This window comes from Podarcis pityusensis (assembly GCF_964106645.2).
Source record: "Podarcis pityusensis genome assembly, chromosome: 5".
Taxonomy (NCBI): Eukaryota; Metazoa; Chordata; class Lepidosauria; order Squamata; family Lacertidae; genus Podarcis; species Podarcis pityusensis.
Window position 1 is genome coordinate 50,678,773 of NC_138032.1, and position 26,050 is coordinate 50,704,822.

General features: G+C 40.4%; 1 protein-coding gene across 3 annotated transcripts in view; it reads left to right on the forward strand.

The window, feature by feature from the left end:
• The window catches only part of ATRNL1 (attractin like 1), a 521,011-nt gene that overhangs the window by 41,396 nt on the left and 453,565 nt on the right, over nucleotides 1–26,050 (forward strand). For all 3 annotated transcript variants that reach the window (XM_081005955.1, XM_081005957.1, XM_081005956.1), the window contains exons 2-5: nucleotides 17,539–17,622; nucleotides 19,890–20,003; nucleotides 20,778–20,906; nucleotides 22,388–22,596. In XM_081005955.1, the coding sequence (XP_080862081.1) occupies nucleotides 17,539–17,622; nucleotides 19,890–20,003; nucleotides 20,778–20,906; nucleotides 22,388–22,596 (536 nt within the window). The remainder of the gene's footprint in view (nucleotides 1–17,538; nucleotides 17,623–19,889; nucleotides 20,004–20,777; nucleotides 20,907–22,387; nucleotides 22,597–26,050) is intronic.

Below are 26,050 nucleotides of genomic sequence, written 5' to 3' on the forward strand. Positions count from 1 at the left end.
TTAGTGACCTACTAAAATCATTTGATTGTACTGTGATCTAACTCATATGATGTTGGAAGTGATTTGAAAAGGATAATGTTAATGAATAACAAATATTTTTCAGTGACTGATTTGAGACAAATTGATCATACGGAGCAGAAGCCGATTATGAGGCAAGTGTGAGAAAATGCATTCAAAAATAAGTACCAGGATCAATAAACATACTCAGTGTGCAATTATAAAAAATTAGTATGAATTAGTATGAGTCAATCTATGCTGCAAAAAAAGTAACTTTTTCTAGACGTAGGTCCAGGAGAATCAAAGCTGGTTCTGAACTTTATGTAGTGGTACCTCAGGTTACAAATGCTTCAGGTTACAGACTCCACTAACCCAGAATAAGTACCTCAGGTTAAGAACTTTGCTTCAGGATGAGAACAGAAATCGGGCGGCGGCGCATTGGCAGAGGGAGGCCCCATTAGCTAAAGTGGGACCTCAGCTTAAGAACAGTTTCAGGTTAAGAACGGACCTCCAGAACGAATTAAGTTCTTAACCCGAGGTACCACTGTAATGGAAAGCAGAGGACTAATAGTGTTCACTGCTGTATAAGAAAATGAGCTTGGAAGTTAGTCTGAGTCTGTTTCTGAAATGGTACAAGGATTATATTCCCTCACTGCCTTGCAAGTAAACTAGGTTTTGCAGTAGGTCAGTTCATATTGCTTGTCCTACATAAGTGAGATGAAAGGTTCTTGTTGACGAGACATGACTGTGTTTGAAAACAGCCTTGTTAGTGTAATGTAGCAGGTCTGGCTGAAAGGGGGGAAAAACATATAAAATTATGCAGCACAGAGGTCATTGAGGACATATGAAAGAGAGAAATTTAAGATTTGAAATTCTCCTTAGTAATAGATTAAAAACATTTATATAGCAAACTTTTTGAAAACTAAAAAAAAATCATACAATAAACGTGTCTGATTATTCCAAGAGTTTTGAGTTTTTGAGGGTTGCTTCTGTGCACCAGATGTTTAACGTCCAGCATCAGTTTGTCCCAAGAGTAAAGGAAAACTGCTTCTTGCATTGATGGGAAGTCCCTGGTCTTTAATAGACCTTTACTGGTTTTCACAGGATTGAATAAATTATTTCAAGGAATTGGTCTGTGACTGATGCACCTGCATTTATCTTTCTACAAAAAAACTGATAAATTAAGCTCTTACATGCTAGAAAAAGGTAAAATTAATAAATATGCAATGGAATCTTACACATGTTTCCTTGGAAGTAAGTCCCATTGAGTTCATTGGAGCTTATGTCTAAGTAAACATGCATAGGCTTATGCTCTTTTTTTTACACTGTGGTTTCCAGAATATGTATATGGCCCACAAATGCTTTCATGCTCTTTTTAACGCCATAACAGTTTTTATTTCATTTTCCCATTTGACTGCCACTTTATATTTCCTTTGCAACATAGAAGATCAGCCAAATGGTTACTTCTATTTAATGTTCAGTCTCTTCTGTTTGCCTTGGGCCTCCCATTCTGAATTCTCTGCAGAAATTAAATTTTTCACATGGAAAAGCATGTACCAATTTCTCCACTGGCCATCTGTGTTCCTATTAGTGGCTGGGGAAGAAAGAAATATATGATTATTTCAAATGAGTGGAGCACTGAAGTATATTACTGTAAAATTTGAACAAGCTAGAAACAAGAATTCAAATATAGAGATCCACAGGCCAAACTTTGATATACTATTACCAATATGGATGATAGCCATATTTTAAAAAATAAAATGAATTTAATGAAAACCTTTACTCAGAGTAACTTTTCATTGCTAGTTGTGACAACAGTGTTTAATTATATATGCAGTATTCATTTTATCACCTGTACTTTGTAGTCTACAGCTTCTTCTCCGGTTGCAAGTTATGGTGCTTCCACAAATTATCTTGCAGTCTTAGGGTGTCTCTGCATTTATATATATAAAAAAAGCCTTGTGAAAGCACTTTAGACCATTGTTGTCCATAAATTTGAGCTTGCTGCTCAAGCTATAGTGTTTGTTTTAGAAGTGTAACCCATGGTCTTATTGTTGTTTATCAGTTTATCAATTGTTTACTAAATCTATATCAATATGTGGCAAGGCAATAGATTGTTAAATTGGAATACCAGTGAAAAGTCAGGCAACATCAGCTACAGTACAGGATGTATTAAGAAAGCCTATAGACCATTATAGTACACTAACGCATTGGGCAAAAACCCCCCTGCATTGCAGGGAGTTGAACTAGTTGACCCTCATGGTCCCTTCCAACGCTACATTTCTGTGAATCTATTACTAGAAGTTACTGGATGAATTTGCCAAGATGTACTATTGCCAGTGTCTAAAGATCTACCTACATGAGACTCTTAGAAGGTATGTATCTAAGACATGTGCCCACTGCGGAGGCTGAATAACAATCCCTTATTTTAAGGGATTTCCATGTTTACTAGTTGTAGGAACGGTATCTTGTCTCGATAGTGGACTGAATGAGAGCAAACAAACTGAAACTCAATCCAGATAAGACTGAGAAACTGTTAGCGGGTGGTTTCTTTGACCAGATGACTGGAAGGTTGCCTGTTCTAGATGGGGTTACATTTCCTCTGAAGGAGCAGGTTCATAGCTTGGGGGTACTCCTGGATCCTTTGCTGCCACGGCTCAAGTGGCCTCAGTGGCACAGAGTGCATTCCATCAGCTTCAGCTGGTGGCCTAGCTGTGCCCTTATCTGGACAAGGATAGCCCAACTAGCCTATGCTCTGGTAACTTCAAGGTCAGATTACTGCAATGCATTATACATAGGGCTGCCTCTGAAGACGGTTCGGAAACTTCATCTAGTACAGAATTCAGCAGCCAGGTTGCTCGCCGGGGCAAGACAGTTTGAGCATATTACACTTATCTAGGCCCAACTGCACTGGCTACCAATTAGTTTCCAGGCTCAATTCAAAGTGCTGGTTTAGACTAGGGTTACCAGACATCCCCGGTTCCTGGGGACAGTCCCTGGATTCACGGGGACAGTCCCCGGATTCACCAATCTGTCCCTGGACAAAATCTGTCCCCGGAATGTCCCCAGATTTTAATTAATGTCCCCGGATTTATGCCTCGGGACTTCCGGCAAGGCAACAGCCAGCCAATCCGCTGGCGGGGGGGGTTGGCTATTTAAACCGAGGCGCGAGCCAGAGAGCTTCCTTCTGGCTCACGTCCTCGATCAGTGCTCACCCTGAACTCATGCGGAGCCGCCCACAGCAGAAGAGCCCAAGTTGGCGTGAGTGAGGCACTGAGGTGGTGAAGAAGAGGTGAAGCATAGAAAAGAGCTGTGCAGCGTTGCGAGAGAGAGATGGAGCGTGGTGGTGGCTTCTCACAGGGACAAAGAGGCGCAAAAGCAAAGGCTGAGGGGGAAACGGGGGGGAGGAAGGCAGGCGGGTGGGCGGGCAGGCTGCTTTGCTTTCTCTCCCTCCTCTCTCTCCAACGGCCACTGCAGAGATGGTGAGTTTAACAGGGGGAGCAAGGAAGGCGCTGCGACGCCCCTTGTCCCTGGCGGTGCCACGCTGCCTTCCTGCCAGGAGTGGGGCGTGGGGGTGGGGGTTGAAACGTTCTCAGGAGACGGAGCCTCCCTCCTCGCCTCCTCCAGCACCAGCTGGTTGTGTGAGTCCGCTGGTTGTCCACCTCTGGTAACAAGACACCACCACCTCCAGTTAAATCTCCATAAAGACTACACTCGCCCTCCAGTCTCCCGGTTATGGGAAGCCAGTACCTTGTGTGTGTGTTTTAATGCGTGTTTTCCCAAGACCAGTGAGCGCCTTTACTCAATCTCTCCCTCCCCCCAACCTCTCTTTTTTTGGGCGTTTGTGTGTTTGTAGATGGGCTTCTCCGCCTACCTTGTGTCGAGGTGCGTTGTGTCGAGGTGTGTTGGGGTCCCCTCTTAAAAACAGGTCAAGACCTCTGGCCAACCCTTTCCTAAAATAATAAAGCATGAAATTTAAAATAAAAATAAAAAGTGTCCCCGGATTCCTTGAAAAAAATGTGGTAACCATAGTTTAGACCTATAAAGCCTTAAATGGCTCAGGACTGCAATGCTTCAAGGACCACATCTTTCCATATGAACCTACCCAGACCATGAGATCATCTTCTGAGGCCCTTCTTTGTTTGCCCCCTCCATGAGAGGTCTGGAGGGTGGCAACATGAAAACGGACCTTTTCTGCAGTGGCTCCCCGTTTGTGGAATGCTCTCTCGAGCGAGGTTCACTTGGTGCATTCATTATACACCTTTAGGCACCAGGCAAATGCATTCCTCTTTAACCAGGCCTTTGGCTGATTAACATCTAATGCCCTTTTGAAATGTGTTTGAGGGGAGGTTATTGAATCATAGAATCATAGAATCATAGAGTTGGAAGAGACCACAAGGGCCATCGAGTCCAACCCCCTGCCAAGCAAGAAACACCATCAGAGCACTCCTGACATATGGTTGTCAAGCCTCTGCTTAAAGACCTCCAAAGAAGGAGACTCCACCACACTCCTTGGCAGCAAATTCCACTGTCGAACAGCTCTTACTGTCAGGAAGTTCTTCCTAATGTTTAGGTGGAATTTTCTTTCTTGTAGTTTGGATCCATTGCTCCGTATTGGGTTGCTTTTGTTTTTATTTTGATTGTGTATTTCATGTTTTTATATTGTGATTTTATCTTGTGAACTGCCCTGAGACCTGTAGGTATAGGGTGTTATATAAATTTAATAAGGGACATGGGTGGCGCTGTGGGTAAAACCTCAGTGCCTAGGGCTTGCCGATCGCATGGTCGGCGGTTCAAATCCCCGCAGCGGGGTGAGCTCCCATCTTTCGGTCCCAGCTCCTGCCCACCTAGCAGTTCGAAAGCACCCCTAAGTGCAAGTAGATAAATAGGTACCGCTTTATAGCGGAAGGTAAACGGCGTTTCCGTGTGCTACGCTGGTGCTGGCTCGCCAGAGCAGCTTCGTCACGCTGGCCACGTGTCTCTGGACAGCGCTGGCCCCCGGCCTCTTAAGTGAGATGAGCGCACAACCCTAGAGTCGGACACGACTGGCCCGTACGGGCAGGGGTACCTTTACCTTTATAAATTTAATAAATAATAATAACAGGATTGACCATGATGAATAAATCAGGCTGAAGAAAATGGCAGACTGATCATCTCTTGTTCGTATTTGTTTTCAAAATTAAGAAGGCTGAACAAGACACAAGTTACTTGTTAATTCAAAGGCCTGTAATGTGATGGTTCATTTAGATTAGGGAAAATAGCTTCCAGTGGGAGCAGTTAGAGAAGGGGGCACAAGACTTCACCTATGCTCAATATTAACAGCATTGCCTCCACAGGTTTTAAAATGCAAATTTAAAATGGGCTGTTAGATGATAGTTGTGTGCATTGCAACCTATAGTTTGGCCACAGAAAAATGCATTTTATGTTTGTTCCTACTTGCTTGTTGACCAGATATCCAGTAATTTTAATGTTTTATGTTCCTCTTTTCTCTTCTCTCCCACTTGCAAGGTAAAACATGGGGAAAGGGAAATACAGTTTCCTTTTATCTTATGAAATCCATAAATAGCAGTGGTTCAGACACTTTCTATACTAAGTCAAAAGCTATGGTGAAGTGCAATTAAAGCTGACAGCACACATGAATAATTTAAGTTAAAACACTAGGATGTATAAATTATAACATCTCTAATCACTACAACCTTGGCTCGAACTAAAGAAATTGTCCAGAAATTTTAAGTTACAGAAACAGGGTCAAGTGAAGAGATGAGAGGAGCCCTCAAAGGAAGGAGATTATTCCCAGAGAATGGGATGGCAGCGGGGAAGAATTTACAGTTAAGTCAGAAGACCATGAGACTCTTAATCTCAGTTCTGGTTTGAGCCCCATGTCGGGCAAAATAATCTCAGGGTTGTGGACGCTGCACAAAAGATTCCTTCATTGCAGAGAGATGGACCAGATGACCCTTGTGGTTCCTTTCAAGTCTACATTTCTTTGATCTGTGACCTGCTTGAGGATATGATCATTCATTTTTAAACAGTCAGCTTGGTATTAAAACATGGGGAAAATAGTGCCAAACTTTATGGCATCACTCTTTACCCACCTCTGTGATGGTAGTGGGGCTACCTCAGAATCTAGGCCAGATCGTGGAGTAGTGGGGGCTCATGAAGCAGTTGGTATTCAGACAATACTGTGTTTTGAGGATTCTTTTTCTATGGATGTTTCTAAACAGAAGTTGGATGGACATGGGTCATGGATTCTTTAACTGTGATTCTTATATTGTTGGAGGTTGGACTGTATGACCCTTTGGTTCCCTTTGAACGCTACAGTTCTGTGTTTTTGTTCTGTGATTATTAAAAGTACAATGGGAGTAAAAAAAATTGCTTGTAAACTTTTTGTGTTGCAAAAAAAGTCTTTTCTGTCTTCTTAGCTCTTTTGATTGAGCCAGATTTCTAATCAAGCTAGGGTGGGGGCCTTCTTCCACTGATGGACCCTGTTGGTGAAATGCTTAATGTTGTTTGCTAAAATAGAAGTAGAAAAAAGTTCCATACCCTGCTAAAGAGCAAGAGTTAAGGTGAAATATTAAATTATGAGTTCACAAACATGAAAGTATTTATATATCCCATAAGATAAAATGTACACTACAGACAAATATTAGGAATGCACTCCTATATTTACCGTATTTTTCGCCCTATAGGACGCACTTTTCCCCCTCCAAAAATGAAGGGGAAATGTGTGTGCGTCCTATGGTGCGAATGCAGGCTTTCGCTGAAGCCTGGAGAGCGAGAGGGGTCGGTGCGCACCAACCCCTCTCGCTCTCCAGGCTTCGTGGACGTCTCCGCAAGCAGCGGGAGCGCTCCCGCTGCTTGCGGAGAGTTGCCTGCACGCTGAAGCCTGCCCACGCTGAGCTCAGCGCGTCCAGGCTTCGCGGACCTCTCCGCAAGCAGCGGGAGCCAGCGCTGGGCTCCCACGGCTTGCAGAGAGCTGCCTGTTTGGGGGCTGGGGTAGGGGGAAGCTTGGGCTTCCCCCGCCCCAGCCCTGCGCCTGGGGGGAAAATAATTTTTTTCCCTTTATTTCCCCCCCAAAAAACTAGGTGTGCCTTATAGGACGGTGCGTCCTATAGGGCGAAAAATATGGTACTTATAGGCCAAATGCCAATTAAAAGCAAGTGCTCCTTAGATGAATTGGCCAAACCCTGTCTGTCGTCTTCAGTTGCCAAACATTTGTAATCCATAGACTTCATAGCTGGACTAGCTATAAAACTTGTACAAATGCAATATATTTAAATCCCCTTTACAGACTTCCAAGAAAGGATGATAACTACAGTGGTACCTCGGGTTAAGTACTTAATTCGTTCCGGAGGTCCGTTCTTAACCTGAAGCACCACTTTAGCTAATGGGGCCTCCTGCTGCTGCCGCGCCGCTGGAGCACGATTTCTGTTCTCATCCTGAAGCAAAGTTCTTAACCCGAGGTAATATTTCTGGGTTAGTGGAGTATGTAACCTGAAGCGTATGTAACCCGAGGTACCACTGTATTTTCAAAATAAATAATTACCGTAAAGCATATAAATAATACATGGTTGTGTTTAAAGATTGAGCCTTGGCATTTCTTAACAAATTCTGATACTGAGACTTGGTGCGACCAGGCTCAAACGAAGCCCTGGTGTGCAGATGACTACCTCCATAGTTGTCATGAGGATGACTTTTAAACTTTCAGCAGTATGCTTTCCTTTCCCCAAAGAATCTTTAAAGTAGTATGCAGCTAATGACTTGCCCTGATATAATGTTTGCTAAAAGGGTGAGAATGCCAAGTAAACTGCCTCTGCTTCTTCTGTCAGAGGTTGCAGCTTAAATTATTTTTAGCAGGATGCAATTATTTTTGCTAAGCAGACCAGTGCCCCAGAAAGCACATTGCATGATAATCAGCTATCTTGTGGCTCAGAATTTAGGTAGAAATCCTTTGTCCTCTTGGGGGTATTTGTTGATTAGAAGCTTGTCATAAATATATATATGAGAAAGTGAGAAGTTAGAAGACACATGCAGCATTAGAAAGCTTTAGCTGGCTACCTCAGAAGGCTTAAGTTAAAACTCTGAAGTAGGTTGTAGGTAACAATGACTTTAAAGACTGATGCACTATATTAAAGTGGTTCTACCTGACCATAAATTGCCAGTGAGTTTCTCTTCTTTATTCTGTTTACAGATTATGATAGGCTAGCTCTGTTTGTTCAACATATTCATGAATATGGGAGGAAGAAGCCCCGTTTGCCATGTTTATTTGAAATTGTTAACCAAGCACCCTGCATGGACAGGCTCTGTTTATATGTGATCAGGTACTTCTGCCGAACTCAGGGTCCTGAACACACAGAAGCAGCCTGTCTGTGTAGGCTTCATATAGAGTTTCAAATGAACATGTGGCTGTTTAATAGACAGAGTCTATTAAATGAATAAGGCTTACATGGTGCTTCGTACAGTACTGTACAGTGTACAGATAAAGTGCCCAGATAAAGACTTTCTTTTGAGCATCTGTATTTGTGGCATAAGTCCTATTTTTATTGTGTCTTTTCTTACTGTGATTGTTGATTAGCCTGAATATAAGTTTGCCTTGCTTCAGAGCACCAGTTGGATGTGTAAGAATGCTGCCTCACTTTCCAAGTAGTATGGGTGACATAAAATATGCAAAATTTTCTCTGTGCAGGCTTATTTTCAGTTATGAAATCAGGATGTTTGTATTTGCCTTTGAACCTCATGTCAGCCAAATCTTTTTTGCTTGCTTTTAGCTAGAAAAGTGCAGTTGCTTGAAAGAGCAGTAACAATGATTACTTGATCAATGTAGGAAGATGCATTTTCCAAATTCCTAGAAAGACAACCAGCTTATGTTAGCTTTCGCTGTTTCTTCTCAATTCCCATCTCCCAGAAAGAGAATCAATATGGCTTCATAATGGGGCTGCAGTTATTACTTTATTTAGAAGATTGATATTTCCCTTTTTTCATAGTAGCTTCTGAGTTTTTAAAAATGTAATTATTAAATAGAATCACACTATTATTAATAAAACCGCTACTTTGATAATACAATAAGTGCCTTGTTATGCTTCATATATTTTGAGCTAGATTGCCATTTCTCAAGTTTTATCAAATCATCAAATCTTTCTGCACTATTAGATTTCTGTTCTTCCATCCATCCATCCACCCATCCCCAGGCTAGAGACCTGTTAGGGCATTTCTTCCAGTTCTTGTTCTCACTGTACTGTCCGCTGCTTCTATACCCCGCCCCCCAGGAAAGCTGCTTCCTCCACTTTTAGTACCTTCATCCCCAGAATCACAGCGTCTCCTTGGCATCCCCTTGATGCAGGGAAAGATCACGATAATCAGAAGTAACTGAATCTGCAGCAGTCAGGGATTCTGCTCATCTCTGTTCATGCATCCTTCGCAATACAATATGACATCACCTCACTCTAATTTCACTCTGTTCAGATAGATAGACTTTCATTATGAAAATAAATAGCTGAAAATGAAAATTATGTGCTTTTGCGTTTGCTGTTAGTACAAGTCAGTCAGGCCTTGAACTTCATGATACGCTCACTGAGCCTGATTAGGCCTATTTAGGTGAGAGTGTGTGTTACAGCAACTGCTGCTTCACAAAGAGAGGTTGACCTCATAGCAAGTACTCTGCAGCTTTTATGTGCCCAGCATCACCTATTCTTTTGAGGCTCAGATCTTGAGATTCAAGCCGGTAGAGAAGAATTTGGGAGTTAAAAGGACGATACCTTGCAGATCATTGGGTGAATGCCAGTATATAAAGGGACAATATGTTTCAGTGTACTCAAGGTGCGTGGCATGCATGGGCATTTTAGTGACAGAACACACACCTTGAGTGATTTAGAAGACTGTTGTGGCCTCTGCATCATCAGCACTTGGGGAGCTTTTTATATATGCCAAAGGTAAAGGTAAAGGGACCCCTGAGAGTTAAGTCCAGTTGCAAACGACTCTGGTGTTGCTGCGCTCATCTTGCTTTACAGGCCAAGAGAGCTGGCGTTTGTCCGCTCTGCAGACAGTTTTTCTGGGTCATGTGGCCAGCATAACTAAGCCACTTCTGGCACAACGGAACACCGACACCAGAGCAGCGCATGGAAACGCTGTTTACCTTCCCGACGGAGCGGTACCTATTAATCTACTTTTGCGGTGCTTTCGAACTGCTAGGTTGGCAGGAGCTGGGACCGAGCAACGGGAGCTCACCCCATCGCAGGGATTCAAACCACTGACCTTTTGATTGGCAAGCCCAAGGCTCAGTAGTTTAGATCACAGTGCCACCCGCGTCCCATACATATGCCGAAGGATGGTTCAAATGTTACTTCCTCCACATGTATGTTACCACCCATATGGCCTTTCCACAAGCTATATAGGATCATTGTCTTACCAAATGTTAAGGATTTTTTTGTGGTGTTGTTGTTTTTTTGCAAACTTGCTCATGTGCTGGTATGTCCTCAATTTCCATAGACTTTATGCAAGGCTATAATTCTATTTAATTGAGAGTGATGGCTGAGATAGTTGCTTATCTAATTCCCCCTAATTGTAATGTTTCTATAGCTGTCTAATAGAGTTTTTTATGACCATTGTTTCCTTGGTTCCAAGAATATTTGAAACATGCTTATCAATTTAAGTTGTCTTAGGAGAGAATCCTATCAGATACCTTCACATTTGTCATTTATAGGACATTGTTCGCTTACAACACATACAAAGCTGGGAGTACTGTAGTTTGAGCTGAGTTTCTACTGGCTTGTTTGAGATACAGCAGAATACTATTAGATTTTCATTGATTTCTGTTGGAGATAAATTATTTAAGGAATGGAGAAGTGTGCTTGGATACTGTCAGCACTTCATTTAGTCCATATATCAGGTGCTGAAACTTGACCTATTTTGTTATATGAACCTTCACTTGTGCAGTGCTGGGCTTTTTTTGGTAATGTTTATAGTGGTTATAGTCTGAGAACACTGGAATTTTTGTCCTTTCCATGTTTTTGAAAGCTCATGTTGTAGTGCACCTGCTACCTTGCTACTGCTTCGAGGAGATGTTTCTACTGCAAGTAATTTGTATATGAATCTAATAATACACATTATGCTTTTTGAAATTAATTGCAGTTAAGATGAATGTATTGCCAAGAATGCTGTTTCTGTTTCAGGCCCTGCAGATCGTGGACAGAGTGGAGTGTTTTGGAAAGTGGCAGAGGGATATTATGAAGTTTGTCTGGCAGGGCAAAAAGCCCAGAATAAAATTTAAAATTTTAACAGATGCAAAGGAAAGAGGGGGATTTGCCCTGCCGGACTTAAGGTTGTATTATGAAGCTGCATCCTTCTGCTGGATGAAAGATTGGTTTTTGTTAGAAAACACTGATGTCCTAGATCTGGAAGGGTTTAACAATGCTTTTGGATGGCATGCATATTTGTGGTACGACAAGGTGAAGTCTCATAAGATGTTTAAAAACCATATTGTCAGGAAATCTTTGTTCACTGTCTGGACTAAATACAAGGACTTAATTGAAAATAAGACTCCGAGGTGGTTATCACCGATGGAGGCTAAGGCCACAAAAATACTTAATATGGGGGGTGGCTGGGCAAAATATTGTGAAATAATAGAAAGAGAAGGTGACACTTGGAGGTTGCAGAGTTTTGAAAAATTGAAAGGAAAGGTGCGAGACTGGTTTCATTATGCCCAAATATTAGAGATCTTCAAAAAGGACAAAAAAATTGGTTTCCAGGTGGAAAAATCAGAATTAGAGTTGGAATTACTTGAACCTAAGACGAAAGTGCTTTCAAGAATGTATAACTTGTTGCTTAAATGGAATACTCAAGATGAGATGGTTAAATCAGCCATGATTAAATGGGCACAAGACATTGGATACAACATAATGTTTGAAGACTGGGAAAGGTTATGGACCACCGGTATGAAATTTACGGCATGTAGTGCCTTAAAAGAAAACATTATGAAAATGATGTACAGGTGGTACATGACCCCAGTCAAACTCGCAAAGATATACCATTTGTCAGACAATAAATGTTGGAAATGTAAGGAGGCTGAAGGAACATTCTTTCACCTCTGGTGGACATGCCCGAGGGTGAAGGCCTTTTGGGAAATGATTTATAACGAGTTGAAAAAGGTATTTAGGTATACCTTTAATAAGAAACCAAAAGCCTTCCTCTTGGGCATTGTGGGCCAGAGAGTGTTAAAGAAAGATAGAACTTTCTTTTTATATGCAACTACAGCAGCAAGAATTCTTATAGCTAAATATTGGAAGGCACAGGAGTTACCCACACTGGAAGAGTGGCACACGCAACTGATGGACTACATGGAATTAGCCGAAATGACGGGCAGAATCCGAGACCTGGGAGAAGAGGCAGTGGAAGAGGACTGGAAAAAATTTAAGGACTATCTACAAAAACATTATAAGCTATATGAAAGTTGAGAATTTGCTAAGTTTCGGGGAAAACATGCTTCAGTATTGAGATTTGAAAATGATTGAAATTAAGTCATGACGGTGAAAAGTTTAAATTTAGAATATATAAACAGATGAAAGTACAAAAACATATGAAACAAGACATTAATTTGCTGTATAATACTCTTTTATTGTAAAGAATGCAGGGATGGAAGATCTGGGGAAGTCCAGTTGAATATGAAAAAAGATGTGGAAAAGTAAACTTTCTTCTTTCTAACTTTTTCCTTATTTGTAAAACTGCTTTTGTTGTGTAAATTGATGATGGATTTTGACTTTGGAAAATAAGCAATAAAAATATTATTAAAAAAAAAAAATGAAATTAATTGTTTTATATGTGTGTATGTCTATCTATACCTATATATATTTATACCTATATCTAACCTCAGCTAAAACCATATAGATCAGTTCATACAGTCAAATTCTCCTATACGGTGGTATCTCGAGCTACAAACCCCTCAGGTTACAAATGCTTCAGGTTACAAACTCTGCTAACCTGGAAGGGTTACCTCGAGTTGAGAACTTTGCCCCAGGATGAGAACGGAAATCGTGTCCTGGTGGCACAGCAGCAGCAAGAGACCCCATTAGCGAAAGCATGCCTCTAGTTAAGAATTAAGTTCGTAACTAGAGGTACCACTGTATTTGAGTACCCCTGTGGTAGATGGGGAGTATTAATGTGAATCAGGCATGGAAACCACTGGTAGCCATTCCATTATAATCAAGTGTGCATAGGTTTTGCCTAGAGATATTGTTTATGCAATCAGTTGTAGTTGTCAGCACCCTATCAATATTTCTCGAGGAAAAGGGGGAAACATGCACGGTTGGGTGCTGCTGCTAGAAAGTGCTCTATGCACCTTGAGACAGTGATGCGGAAGCGATCCCTGCCTGACCTTTCCTGAAGGATTGAGTGCCACTGCCTGGAAGTGCTGTGAGTTTGTTCAGGCAGCTGTGTCCTATATTCACCCCTCCTTAGGAGCAGAAAATGCCTAGAAGCCAGGAATGGGCTTGCTAGTTTGGCCTTCTTTGCTCAAGGCTCATTGGTCACCTTAGTCATACAGCTGCGCATTTCACCTTTGGTGGTGGCTAGAGCATTTGCTGAAGCTTGTTATTGTGACTACAGTGTTTTCAGCTGCCATATTCACTGAAAAACCTACAGCCCAGTTTGTATTCCACAAAGGCACGTGTGTGACCAAGGAGGAGCCTGGAATGCTTGCATGCAGAAGATACTTATTGTGTGAAGTGGTTCTAAGTTTCATTGATTATATAAACTTGTAGCCATGTTTCTATTTTATGTAAGGAAATGCACATTCTGTATATTAACATAATACAGGAATGGGTTAAATGTTTTTGTCAATCTCTTACAGGCCTCCCATTATAATAATGGCCTTGTAAGCAGAATATTTGATTTACACATGATGATAGAATTATTGTTGCATAAAATTTAAAGTAACCTTGTACATAATGGCGAGATAAAAAAAATAGAAAAAGTATTTGTTTATTTCAAATAACTAGCCTTTTTATCACATCCAATAGAGTATGTGTAATTTTATCAATAGTAATTATTTGCAGCTTGTATAGGGATGGCTTTGAAGATTGGCATGCATATTCCAGAAAGAACTAAGCCAAGCGCTTTAAACCAGTGAGGCAGAGTAGCAAGTAAAGAAAAACATGATTGTGTTCTCGTTCTCTCTCTCTCTCTCTCTCTCTCTCTCTGTCGAAATAAAAAAATTCCTTCCTGTAGCACCTTAAAGACCAACTAAGTTAGTTCTTGGTATAAGCTTTCGTGTGCATGCACACTTCTTCAGATACACAGAAGTGTGCATGCACACGAAAGCTTATACCAAGAACTAACTTAGTTGGTCTTTAAGGTGCTACAGGAAGGAATTTTTTTATTTCGACTATGGCAGACCAACACGGCTACCCATCTCTCTCTCTCTGTGTGTGTGTGTGTGTTGGGGTCCAAAATCTTGAGGGCAATAGCTGTTGATTAGAACTTTCTATTGCATTTGTCCCAATAGAGAACTAGCACTACTATATTAATAACTGTTCCCACCACCTGTAAAATTGTACTGTCCAGAAGTTTAAATATAAAAAAACACAGTGCTGTTTTATTTAAGAGAAGTAAAAAGAAAATATGTTTTAAGTTAAAGGGTTGCTATAGTTGTTGAGCGATTTTTCGATTGACTTGCTTAAGATCTACTTTTCGCCTTTGAAATACCAGTAATGTCTGGGAAAGTCCAGACGTATGGCAGCCATAATTAACCTTACCTATTAAATCAGGGATGGGGAACCTGTATCCCTCCAGATATTGCTGAGTTCCAACCTTTGCCATGGTCAAAACTGACTGAATGCCACAACTTTAGTAGTGTCCAGTGGAGTTACAACTTCTAACTCTTTAAAGCAGGTTAACCCTGCCAAGCTTCCCAGTTTGACAACCAAGGCCATTTCCCCCAGCTGGTGGGTGGTAGGACAGTGCTAAATCCTGCATTGATTGTACAGCCAAGGCAACAGGTTTTCACACACCCACACCCACCCACCCACCCACACCTGGCATCAGCCGATAAGCAGGGGTTAAACTCTGCTCAGTTTGGCAGAATTCTATGCAGATGCCTGCTAAAACAAATATTTGTTTCTTTTAGCAGGGAATTCTGATGCAAACTCATTCCTTTTTCATGATGAGGTTTGCACTGAAATCTTGATTAAGTGATGTGCTTTCAAACAAATGAAGGGCTTGCTAAAAAGAAAGGTCCTGCCCACCTGTCCCGTCCAATGATCTAGCTGGCTTTTAATATATTCCTGTCTATTGAACCATGGACACTGTAATGAATTTCTATAGTATTCCATATTTTCCAGAACCATTTTTATATTTTTGCTTGCTGAGCTGCTTTGGTGTGTTGGTACCCACAATGAGCCCTCAGAGGCAGGTTGGAAATTCATTACAAGTTTTCTTAAAGGAGTAATTCTGTTTTGATACTTTGCAATAGTCTTCTGTTTAAGTGACTTTTTTTATTTCATTAGTCGTTCACCGGCAGTACTAAACTTCTGTCAAAAATAATTGCTTATCTGTCTTTATTCATCCTTTGCGACTGCAGCTGTCTCAATGCAGCACTGATTTGACAGTCAACTTATCTTTTTTCTTTGCACCAGCTTCATGAGAACAGTATCTTTCTAGTGCCTATATGTAATTGTTTAAATTTACCTTGGTTAGTAAAGTATCCTCAGGCAAATATAAAGTAAAATATTATTCTATGGAAATATTTATGCTTGACCAACCAGACCATTTTTTCCAGCTTGTAAAGTAAATATTTTGAAGAATTTTTTTTCTCACACAAAAACAAATATTTACCATTTGCAGGCCTTTGTCAGTATAGTATAGTAAAAAATTCAATACTATGCACTTCTCAAAGTATTCTATGCTAATGCTATACATGGTGAGTCTCTTCTAAGGGTGCTGCCTTGTTGATTTCACCCATAGGAGCAATTACTTTTATATGGGAGTGGTGGGGAAATGAGACAGCATGCAGACAATATATGAGTTTATTCACTATAACTAAGGTTTCAAATACGGTCACAAATGATACACTGGCGGTGTATTTTAATTTTTGCATTGGTAATTATTTTGGATTGATTACTTCCACATGCTCTGTTGCTCTTGAAAATTATATAGAAGCTTCATATGCCTCAAAATACTGCTACCTGCCTCAGGAGAGGAAATGGAACTTCAGCTTTCTTTAATGCTGTACAATGGTATCTTGTCATATTTCAGATATTATGCAAAGTGTTGATTTTGATTTATAAATTGTTTAGGTCCAATGCATATTTGGGCTTCCTATCACTTCAGCTCCTCCACTTAATCAGAAAATGTTGGGTTTTTTTAATTATACCAGCTGCCACCAGACTAAATCTTGAATCTTAACACCATCATTCTTTACAGCTTTATTGTTCCTCTGCTACCATTTATTTCACACCTTTATTCATTTTACACATAGCATATCTAGGTATTGGCATGGAACAAAGAGATTAAGGATTCATACTTAAAAGTTCAAGACAAATAATGTATTAAATATGATTTATAATATAATGTGTTTACTTATAGGTTGACCCCTTCATTCTTCATCAGTTGTCAGCCACTGCTGCCACTACATCTGTCTTCCTTCCGTCTCTTCTTATCCATGCTCATCTTCCTCATAGTGTTCCTAATGGAATTCCAAATGCACTTTGGCCATATAATTATGGACCAATTTGTTTGAAAGGGATGTGCACTAAATGACCATTGGTTGTATTTATATGCCACACTAAACATGGTTTTAACATGGCTTGCACAAGCAGGAATAAGTGGCATGCTTCCCTTTCTCTTTCTCCTTGCATGTGACTGAGACAAGGGTTTGGAAGTCTCTGTGTGTGGTTACTCATGGTTTTTGTTGTTGCATGGACCAACAGTTATAATTAACTGTGGTTAGTTTAAACCAAGCTGTCTTCAAACTTTGGTTTCTAATGGCTTGTTTAACTAACCATTGATAATATTAATTCTGAGTCTAAACCATAATTCTGAGGCTGGACAACATGGCAAGTAGGGGTTAACCAAAAGCAGAAGTGAGAGATTTTGAATGTCTCCCAGCCATATAGAAGGGTTTCTGTAACAGAGCCTAAGGCATACCGTGGTTGTTTCTGTTCATGCACATCACACTAAACCATATTTTAGCAGGACACATGATAATGGCCATTGAATATAGGTCAATACTAAGACCACCCACCTTAGTTTATTCCACAATACACACTTTTTAAGGGGACTCGATGCATAGTAGACCTGTTCAGATATTTTTCACCTTTTATTTTAATATTATTTTATTATATTTTTATTGTTGCATTACAAGTCACTTTAGGGCAAGCAGCTGAGAAATATTAACAAGAGGAATGTAGGAAATATTTTTATGTCAATTAAGTTTGTGTTTTTGAAACACATTTTTACTCAAGTTAAATATATATTTATATATAGGTATGTTCTTAAGGAGAGGAAAATACATGGGCTTATAAGGCTAATTATTCCTGGTTTATTCTTTTGTAGGTTAACTGAACCTTCTGGATATTTAACAGATGGACCAATTAATTATAAATACAAAACTAAATGTACATGGTTAATTGAAGGATAGTAAGTATATATTTTGCATTAATGTCTTCTTGCAAACCAAGGCTGGGGATTTGGTGGCCCTCCAAATGTTGTTGGACTCCCATAAGTACCAGCCTGCCTGGCCAGTTGTAAAGGATGATGGGATTTGTAATTGAACAACATCTGGAGGAGTGGTTCTCCAACACTGTAATAAACTAGGCTTTTAACTTCAGAGCATAGTGTTATGCAAAGAGTATTGTTCTGTGTAACATTTCCCCTTGATAAACAGTTACTAATGTTTGCTCTAAGGTTTCACTATCTCCTGGTGAATTTCCAAATCAGGACACAGCTTAATTTTGGAAACGGGAATAGGGAAGCTTTGCATTGAACATTGAATCAGAAATGCATCATGGACCAGGAGGACTTTAACACTAATGTTTGTTGCATGTCTGGGTCCAGCTTGAAGTATGGATGCCATGCCCGCCTTAGGCTTACCTTGCAGCAGAGGCTGGGTAGTCACCTGTCATGTTAAATTTATTTCAGTTCCCCACAGTTTCTGAAATAGATGCTGTGTTGGGTGTTGTGGGCAATTTTAACATAGTGGACAGTTTCCTAGACCAGGCTGTTGCCAGCATGCAATCCTGCAGCTAGAGAACAGGTGGTTGACAGAGCAAAACAGGTGTCAGTACCAGTGTGCCAGGCCAAGGATGCCAGGTACTGGTGCCAGCTCCATGCATATCCTTAATCTGCAAATGGCTTTTATTGATTTAGCTGCTTCCGAACCACAGTTAATGGATGTGTTGCACTTGAAATATACCATGCACTGAAATTAATATACTTAAAGATGAAAATTGCAATAACTGATTACTCATTTCTAATACTTTTGATTTCTGTTTTGCACGTGCATTTCTCTAGCTTGTTCCAGCAATCCTAAACCTGGTTTAGTATGCCATGGTTTTATGGGAACAAGCCTTTTACCCCTACACTTCCTCTTCTCTCACCATACATTCTCTGCTTGAAATTTGAATCTGGTTACCTGAGAGTAAGCCCCACTGATATCTGTGTGACTGACATTTGAATCGTCATGTATACAATTTTATTATTAGTTTCTTAAATAATAGTTTCCCATAATGTCTGAACTGGGAAGCTATGGTTTTAGGTTTCTCCCTCAGCTATGGATTCATATCCACATTTGGAGGGGGTCTTTGAACCACAGCTAACCAGTTCATGGAAAACTGTGGTTTAAAAAACTAAAATAACTTTTCTGAAGCTAGGTGCAGAAAGTTGAGAAAAAGAGAAATGGGAAGACGGACATACTGAGTTGCCCCCAACATGGGGCTGGGCTGTTACACATGCATGATGTCACATACATGCTGCCCCCAACCTGGCCAGGCCAGCTTGGCCGGACAGTTCTCCACCCCCTCCATCACCAGCCACCTTTTTTTTTTGTTCGCTGCCGCAAGGTCAAGGCCACCTCAGCAAGCCCTCCTCCTCCTCCTTGAGGCCCGTCAAGATCACCAAGCACCTTCCCCCAGGCAGTCGTGAAAGGGACGTGCTAGTACAAAGACACTTTGCACTGGTGCATCCCTGGTGGAGATCACCAGAACACTTTCCTGGTAGGCGCCCTGGAAATCCTGAAAGGGACACGCCAGCGCGAAGACATTTTACGCTGGTATGTCCCTGGCGGATATTGACAGAGCACTTTCCTGGGAGGCACCCTGGCTTGTCAAAGGGATGCGCCAGTGCAAAGATGCTTTGCCCTGGCACATTCTTTTGAGTAGTGCCGTGGAATTGGGCGGTGGGCGGGCTTCTCCTTGATAATATGGGGGCTGGTCCCCTGGCCCCCCCAATGGTGCCCCTGTGGGAGGACGACATACAGCTGCATAGCTTGTTCTCAGGTTGATAAACTCTGATTTACTTAAACTAACAACATTTTCCTATATACTTACAAGTAAGATAGGTGTTTACTGTTAATCAGTATGTAAATATAATAATTTGAGGTTTATTGATTTGTTTTTGTTTTTATGTATTTTTTATTTTTATGTTCTGAGTCACCCTAAGATTTACGGATGACGGACAGTATACAAATTTAATAAAATAATAATAATAACAGTAACACTGTACATACAAAACTGTTGCTTTCACGCACAATTATAAGTAAGAAGGCTTACAGTTGCATTTGAAAATTATACTTGCCTTTTTCATACTACTTTATTGCATCCTTATATTTATTTACATTGTATTATAAGCTACGCTATTTCTGAACAGGCTATTGCTAACGTTCTTGCTGTTTTTTCCTTCTCTTCTAGTCCTAATTCAGTTTTAAGACTAAGATTTAATCATTTTGCCACAGAATGTAGTTGGGACCATATGTATGTTTACGATGGAGATTCAATATATGCACCTTTAATAGCAGTATTTAGGTAAGTACTTTAGCTTAATAGCTTCTATTACAATTTTATGAAAATCTTTTTGTGAATGGAAATTTAGCATTACAGTTTAAATTTGCTGTAGGACAGGTGGGTGTGGCTTGGCCAAAATGGCCTTGCAGGCCAAATGAGGAACACCGCTAGGCCCAATTAGCCCAGGGGCTAGTGGTTCTCCACCACGGATTGGCATGTTCAGTTTTTAATCAGTCCTTGAGTGAACCCATGTTCTTAAAAGTTTACCACATTTGACTTTTCTATGCATCCCATCCTGCACAGTTCTTCCAACCCTAAATATAATTATGAACATGGTTATTTTTATTGGTTTCAAGTCAGCTCAGTACATTTTGAAACAAACAGATTGAAACTAAAAGTTCCTTCACTGTTTTTCTATTCTTTCAACATGAACTTGGTTCCAAGCATTTCACACTTAATGTAGGAAAGAGTAAATATTGCTTTCTACATACTTTAATTTATCATGCAATCTTTTCACACCAATAGCTATTTTCATATGAATTTTCCTAATATAGTATTTAAATTGCAATGCATAGAAATCTGAGACAGGCTCTTTTAATTAAGAAAAAAGACACAGTCCCATTAAGAATGCATGAATTTCTGTATTTTTTACACTCTGCTTCAATCAGGGCAATGGAATGAAATTCTGGAATGTTTCCAAATTGTACTGAGCACCCACTGAATTATTCAAATTCTTATTTTTTTATTTGCGATGTTACTTGTTACGTTAACCTTTTCATGTTTAATTTTTTGCAGTGGTCTTATAGTTCCTGAAGTACGTGGAAATGAAACTGTACCTGAAGTTGTTACTACATCAGGATATGCATTGCTACACTTTTTTAGTGATGCTGCTTATAATCTAACAGGATTTAATATTTTTTACTCGTAAGTATCATTTTGTTGTTTATTAATCAGCAGAGATATATTTCTCTTAGTAGATAAGTTTTGGGGCTTACGATATTTGAAGACGTCTTATGCAAATTGGGAGTTTGGCAAAGAATGGGTTAGAATTCATACAAATTCATATAAAGATGCTCATGAGAAGAAATGCAATCAGAAAGGTTCTCTCAGGGACAACAATTAGTATAAATATTGTGTTCTTCCATGACTGAGTTGTTGATTTATGAGGCTGTGTGATAATTTATTGTGGAACAAATTAAATCAGGTAGAACAAAAGGATTTTAATATGATATGAACGAATCAGGTCAAGACATTGTATATTAGTAATGTTTGTAGACCTTGAGTAGATAAGACAGCTTGGCTGGAATGGCTCTTGGAGTGGGTCCCTTGGCCTAGGGTTGTGAAGGTATGCTACACCCAGTGCTAGGAGGTTAATGTGAGTGACCTCTTTACATCTGTCTGCAAGGGAAATACATTGCCAGGTGTATCATCCTATCCATGCCAGTCTCCCTAAGCATCTCATAGGAACACAGGTTAGAACTACTACACTGACCTTAGATGATGCTATTTACCAAGGGGGTAAATCAGGCATAGGCAAACTCGGCCCTCCAGATGTTTTGAGACTACAATTCCCATCATCCCTGACCAATAGTCTTGTTAGCTAGGGATGATGCGAGTTGTAGTCCCAAAACAGCTGGAGGGCCGAGTTTGCCTATGCCTGGGGTAAATTCTACTATACTATACTATACTATAGTGTGTGGGTAAATTCTTGGTAAACCAGTTATCTGCACCATCCTGTCAGGTTCTTAGGATAATTTTATCCATCTGTGGTAAAAATATTAAGTGCTTGGTAGTATCCTGCAGTCAGCAAGTGTTACCACCTGGTAAAAATACATCGGTGAGGCCAGGCTCTAATAAGTGGAGTTTTAGGACCCAGGGGAGTTGGCTGTCATCCCAAGTGGTCCAGAGACAAAAGCATGATCCCAAACAACCAGAAATTGGATTTCAGAGAAGGCAAACAAAGTTCTGAAGGGTCAGAAGCAAATCCATGTCATGTTCGTTTTCAGCTGAAAGAAAAGTGTATTTTGCGTCCATTGTTTTCTTGGCTTGACACTTGCTTATTCAGATTTGCCCCTCTAGGTCTAACTTTATAACAGTATAATAAGATACTAGACTGAAAATATAAAAACATAACCTCTTGAATGACCTCTTGATATTTTGCTTATCATAGTATAATTTGTTTCTAATTCTGATTTTGCTGTTTGAATGGCTTATCAGATAGCTCCATTTGACTTCCGTGAGATAACACTGATGTAAGAAGTTTGAAGGTTACAGCTAGAAACCATTTTCTTATCTCTTTCATGAAATGATTTCCTCCCCAATTATATTAAAGTATAAATAAAGGCCTGAAAATCAGCGTGTCATTTCTCCATTTCCTTCCTTTTTTCTGATCTTCTTTATTACAGAATAAATTCATGTCCTAATAATTGCTCAGGGCATGGAAAGTGTACAACTAGTAGCTCCATTCCAAGCCAGGTGTATTGTGAATGTGACAAATACTGGAAGGGAGAATCCTGTGATATTCCTTACTGTAAAGCTAATTGTGGAAGTCCGGATCATGGCTACTGTGATTTGACTGGAGAGAAACTCTGTGTGTGCAATGACAGCTGGCAAGGTAAGTTGGAAAAATCTTTCCTGAAAGCTGCTGCCCTACTTGAAATGTCCAGAGCGTCTATTATTTATTTCTTTTTCAAATTATTGCTACCTGCACTTAGGCGAGAACTCAGAATGACATCTTACTCATCCTCTGTCATTCAAATAAAGCAAGAGCCTCTGGATTAAGGACTTGTCCCTTAGCCTCAAGATGGATCAGGTTAAACATTTAAATAGATTTCCTACAGCTTGTTGCTTGAGCAATCCAACTTACTTTAACCTGGGACACCTCCTATTTTATATGCAACTATTTTAATGGCACCTTTGGAATATATTAAGTACACCAGTTTTCTGTTTTTTCTTCAAACTAATAAACACACCAGTGTCTTTTAACATGCACTCTCCCCCCACATAATTAGGGTCATTTACTCATTGAGCATGTTTATGCAAATTCCCTACCATAGAGTATCACTTAATTGACAGGTGTCCTTCAGCCATATTTTATTTACAGGGATAATGCCTTAGCCATTATCTCTTGGACTCTTTGATACTGTTTGAAGCCTGAGTTTATGTGTAACTATGAACAGTCAGGAAATGTCATGGTAAGCAGAAGCTCCCAGGCTGTGGAGCAGTAGCTGCATTTGACAGGTGAACCTACTTAACTCCAATGTTAGGAGCTAATATTTTGATGTTGAAATGATATGAAGGTAGTGATATGAAGGTAGTGGAAACCATCTCTTAAGACACTTTCACTTGATCTCGAAGATTGAATGTTAGTTGTTACAATCACAAATATTTCCTTCTGTGTGCGGTGCTCAAGAGAGTGGCAGCTATCTAGCTAGGTGTGCTTGGATGAAATAGATTATCTAGACTGAATTCATTCTGGGTTTAGGTTGGTGTTTGGAAACCTTGATGTATAACTTTGGATGTTCTCAAGCATGATACCTTGTTAGGCCTGCCTTGCAGGTCTGGGTTGGAAGCAATGGTGATACAGTGGTTGCACTTGTTACCTGTAGGGATGGTTTCAAAAAGCAGTGTTGGGGGATTTCTGCTTCAGCCAGTAGACTGAGTTTTTGAGTTCCTGCAGAGTTCCATCTTATCCTTCAGGTTCTTTAACATCAATATGAAGTTGCTGGGTGAGGTTATTGGGGCATTTGGAGATGGGTGTCATTAGTCTCCTTGTCAGCTGTATCAGGTGAAGCTGTGAAGGTGATGAACTGCTATCTGGGCTTGGTAATAAACCTTTTAGTACAGGGTATAAAGAGAATATTCAGTACTATACTGTGTTTTTCTGAGCAATTGTGCCATCTGGTGGATACTTTGGAATGAGCATCTAGTATAGGAAACAGAATTATGAAAGAAAATAAAATTAGTATTCAGGCACCTTCTAAAAAGTTTGTTTAAAAGCAAAAAATATTTCTGATATGGTAGCTCAGTATTCACTGTAATATTGTCCATTCAAGGTTTTTGTATAGGTATTTAGTAATCCCTAGCTTACTATATCTAACATGTATTAGAATAGCAATACTAAAGATGGGATATACAGAAAGAATAGAAAGAAATGTAGCTTTTTGCTTTGCAGCCATCCTCTGCATGTCTTCCCCTATCTGTACTCAAAAAAACAGCAAAAAGCTTGCGGATAAGAAATCCAAATACTTGCACTCAAGTATTTGTAGTGCTTTCCCTACTACTGTCTCTGAATTCCATAGGAGCAACTCAGACATAAAATTATATCCACTTCATATAGTAGATTGACCATAATTAATACCACATATTATCAATCTTTTCTCCTTTCCTTTCCTTTCCTTTCCTTTCCTTTTCTTTTTTTGACCCTTGGGTACATTTGGTATTCTGGGAGTATACAATGGGACAATACTATCTATACTCCCTCCCTCTCTCAGATTTCTCCCCCTTCCTTCCAGCTTCTCCCATGTCAATTTTTATGTACATTTCAGATCTGAACTGCTGATCTAAACCTTGAAAAGCACACGGAGCTGAAAAAGGATGTGGGCAAGAGTGGTATTCTTCCAACTCCTCCCTTCAGATCTATATATTTTCCAAGGGGGAAAAAAGTAACCATCCTCAAGACAAAGGGAGTAGTGGATGGTGGGGGTGGGAAGTGGAGCTCAGAGGCTTTGCAGATACCAGAGCGACATTATAAAAGCTTGCTGGTCTAGGCCATTCTAGTCTAGAATCCTTTTCTTTCTGTGGTCAACTGGATGCCTATGGGAAGTCTGAGCAGGAATGTCCTTAAGAGCACCACTACACCCATAGTAACCATAATGTCAACTTTGGAGCTAGGCAATTTACAAAGACTACAAGCTATTAGGTGTGTCATCTGTAGTTCCCTTCTTTTGTACTGAGTTTTGTGATGGGTGTACAGACTCCATCTGCTATTCCCTAGGCTCTAGGTTCAAGAACTGCTGTAGGGTCAAGTGCTAATGTTTCATTGGAATATTCAAATTTTATTGGATTGTGATTGTATAGGAAATGATGTTGTGATTGACTAGAAATCTGCATGTATTAAGAATTCTGCTTTTTCAGGCCCTGTGTTATCATAAAATAAAATAGTGGTCAGAAACCTCTGGCCTCACAGACCAAAGTAGGCCATTTTCACCAAAGCACAACTACCTGCCTTACAGCTGATATCATACATAATTTCAGTTTTAGGGCTGGTAAACACAGGGGTCCTTAAAGTACTCTTCTGGTTTTTCCTTGGTAAGCAGGACTTGCTCACAGCACTAACTACCTCCATTAAATCAGTCCGTTTTCAGGCATAGTTGGGATTCTGACTGCTTCTGCAATTGGACACTTTTCCTTTGCAAACAGTTTTGCTATTCAGCAGAGGAAAAATGTCCATTTGCAGGTGTAGTTTGAATTCAAATCTCACCTACAAATAGCAAAAGCCAGGTTTGCTATCTGTATTTATCAACTAATTTGTGCTGACAGTGTGCTGCTTTGAAGTGGCCCATGGAGCCATTCTTTCTGGTTCTTGGAAGGAAAAATATTTCCCATCCCTGGCATGAAATCGTGACACAGCTGAGGGGATCTCCTTTTACATTCATCTCACCATTCTTTAGTTGGCCTGTGAAGATAAGGAGCTGTCCGAAGTACTGGAACGTGAAAATTACTTTTAACACAGACACACACCTATATAGCTACAGTGGTACCCCGCAAGACGAACGCCTCGCAAGACGGAAAACCCGCTAGACGAAAGGGTTTTCCATTTTGGAGGCGCTTCGCAAAACGAATTTCCCTATGGGCTTGCTTCGCAAGACGAAAGCCCATAGGGAAATCTCCGGGGACCTCTTTTAAATGCTAGCAGTGGGGAGCAAAGCCTTTCCCCCCCCCTCCGGCCTTCAGAAGAGGTCCAGGAAGGCTGGTGGGGGCCGAAAGGCTTTGCTCCCCACCGCCAGCATTTTAAAAGCAGTCCGGGATAGCAGGGAAGCGCTTCCCGCTATCCCGGACGGCTTTTG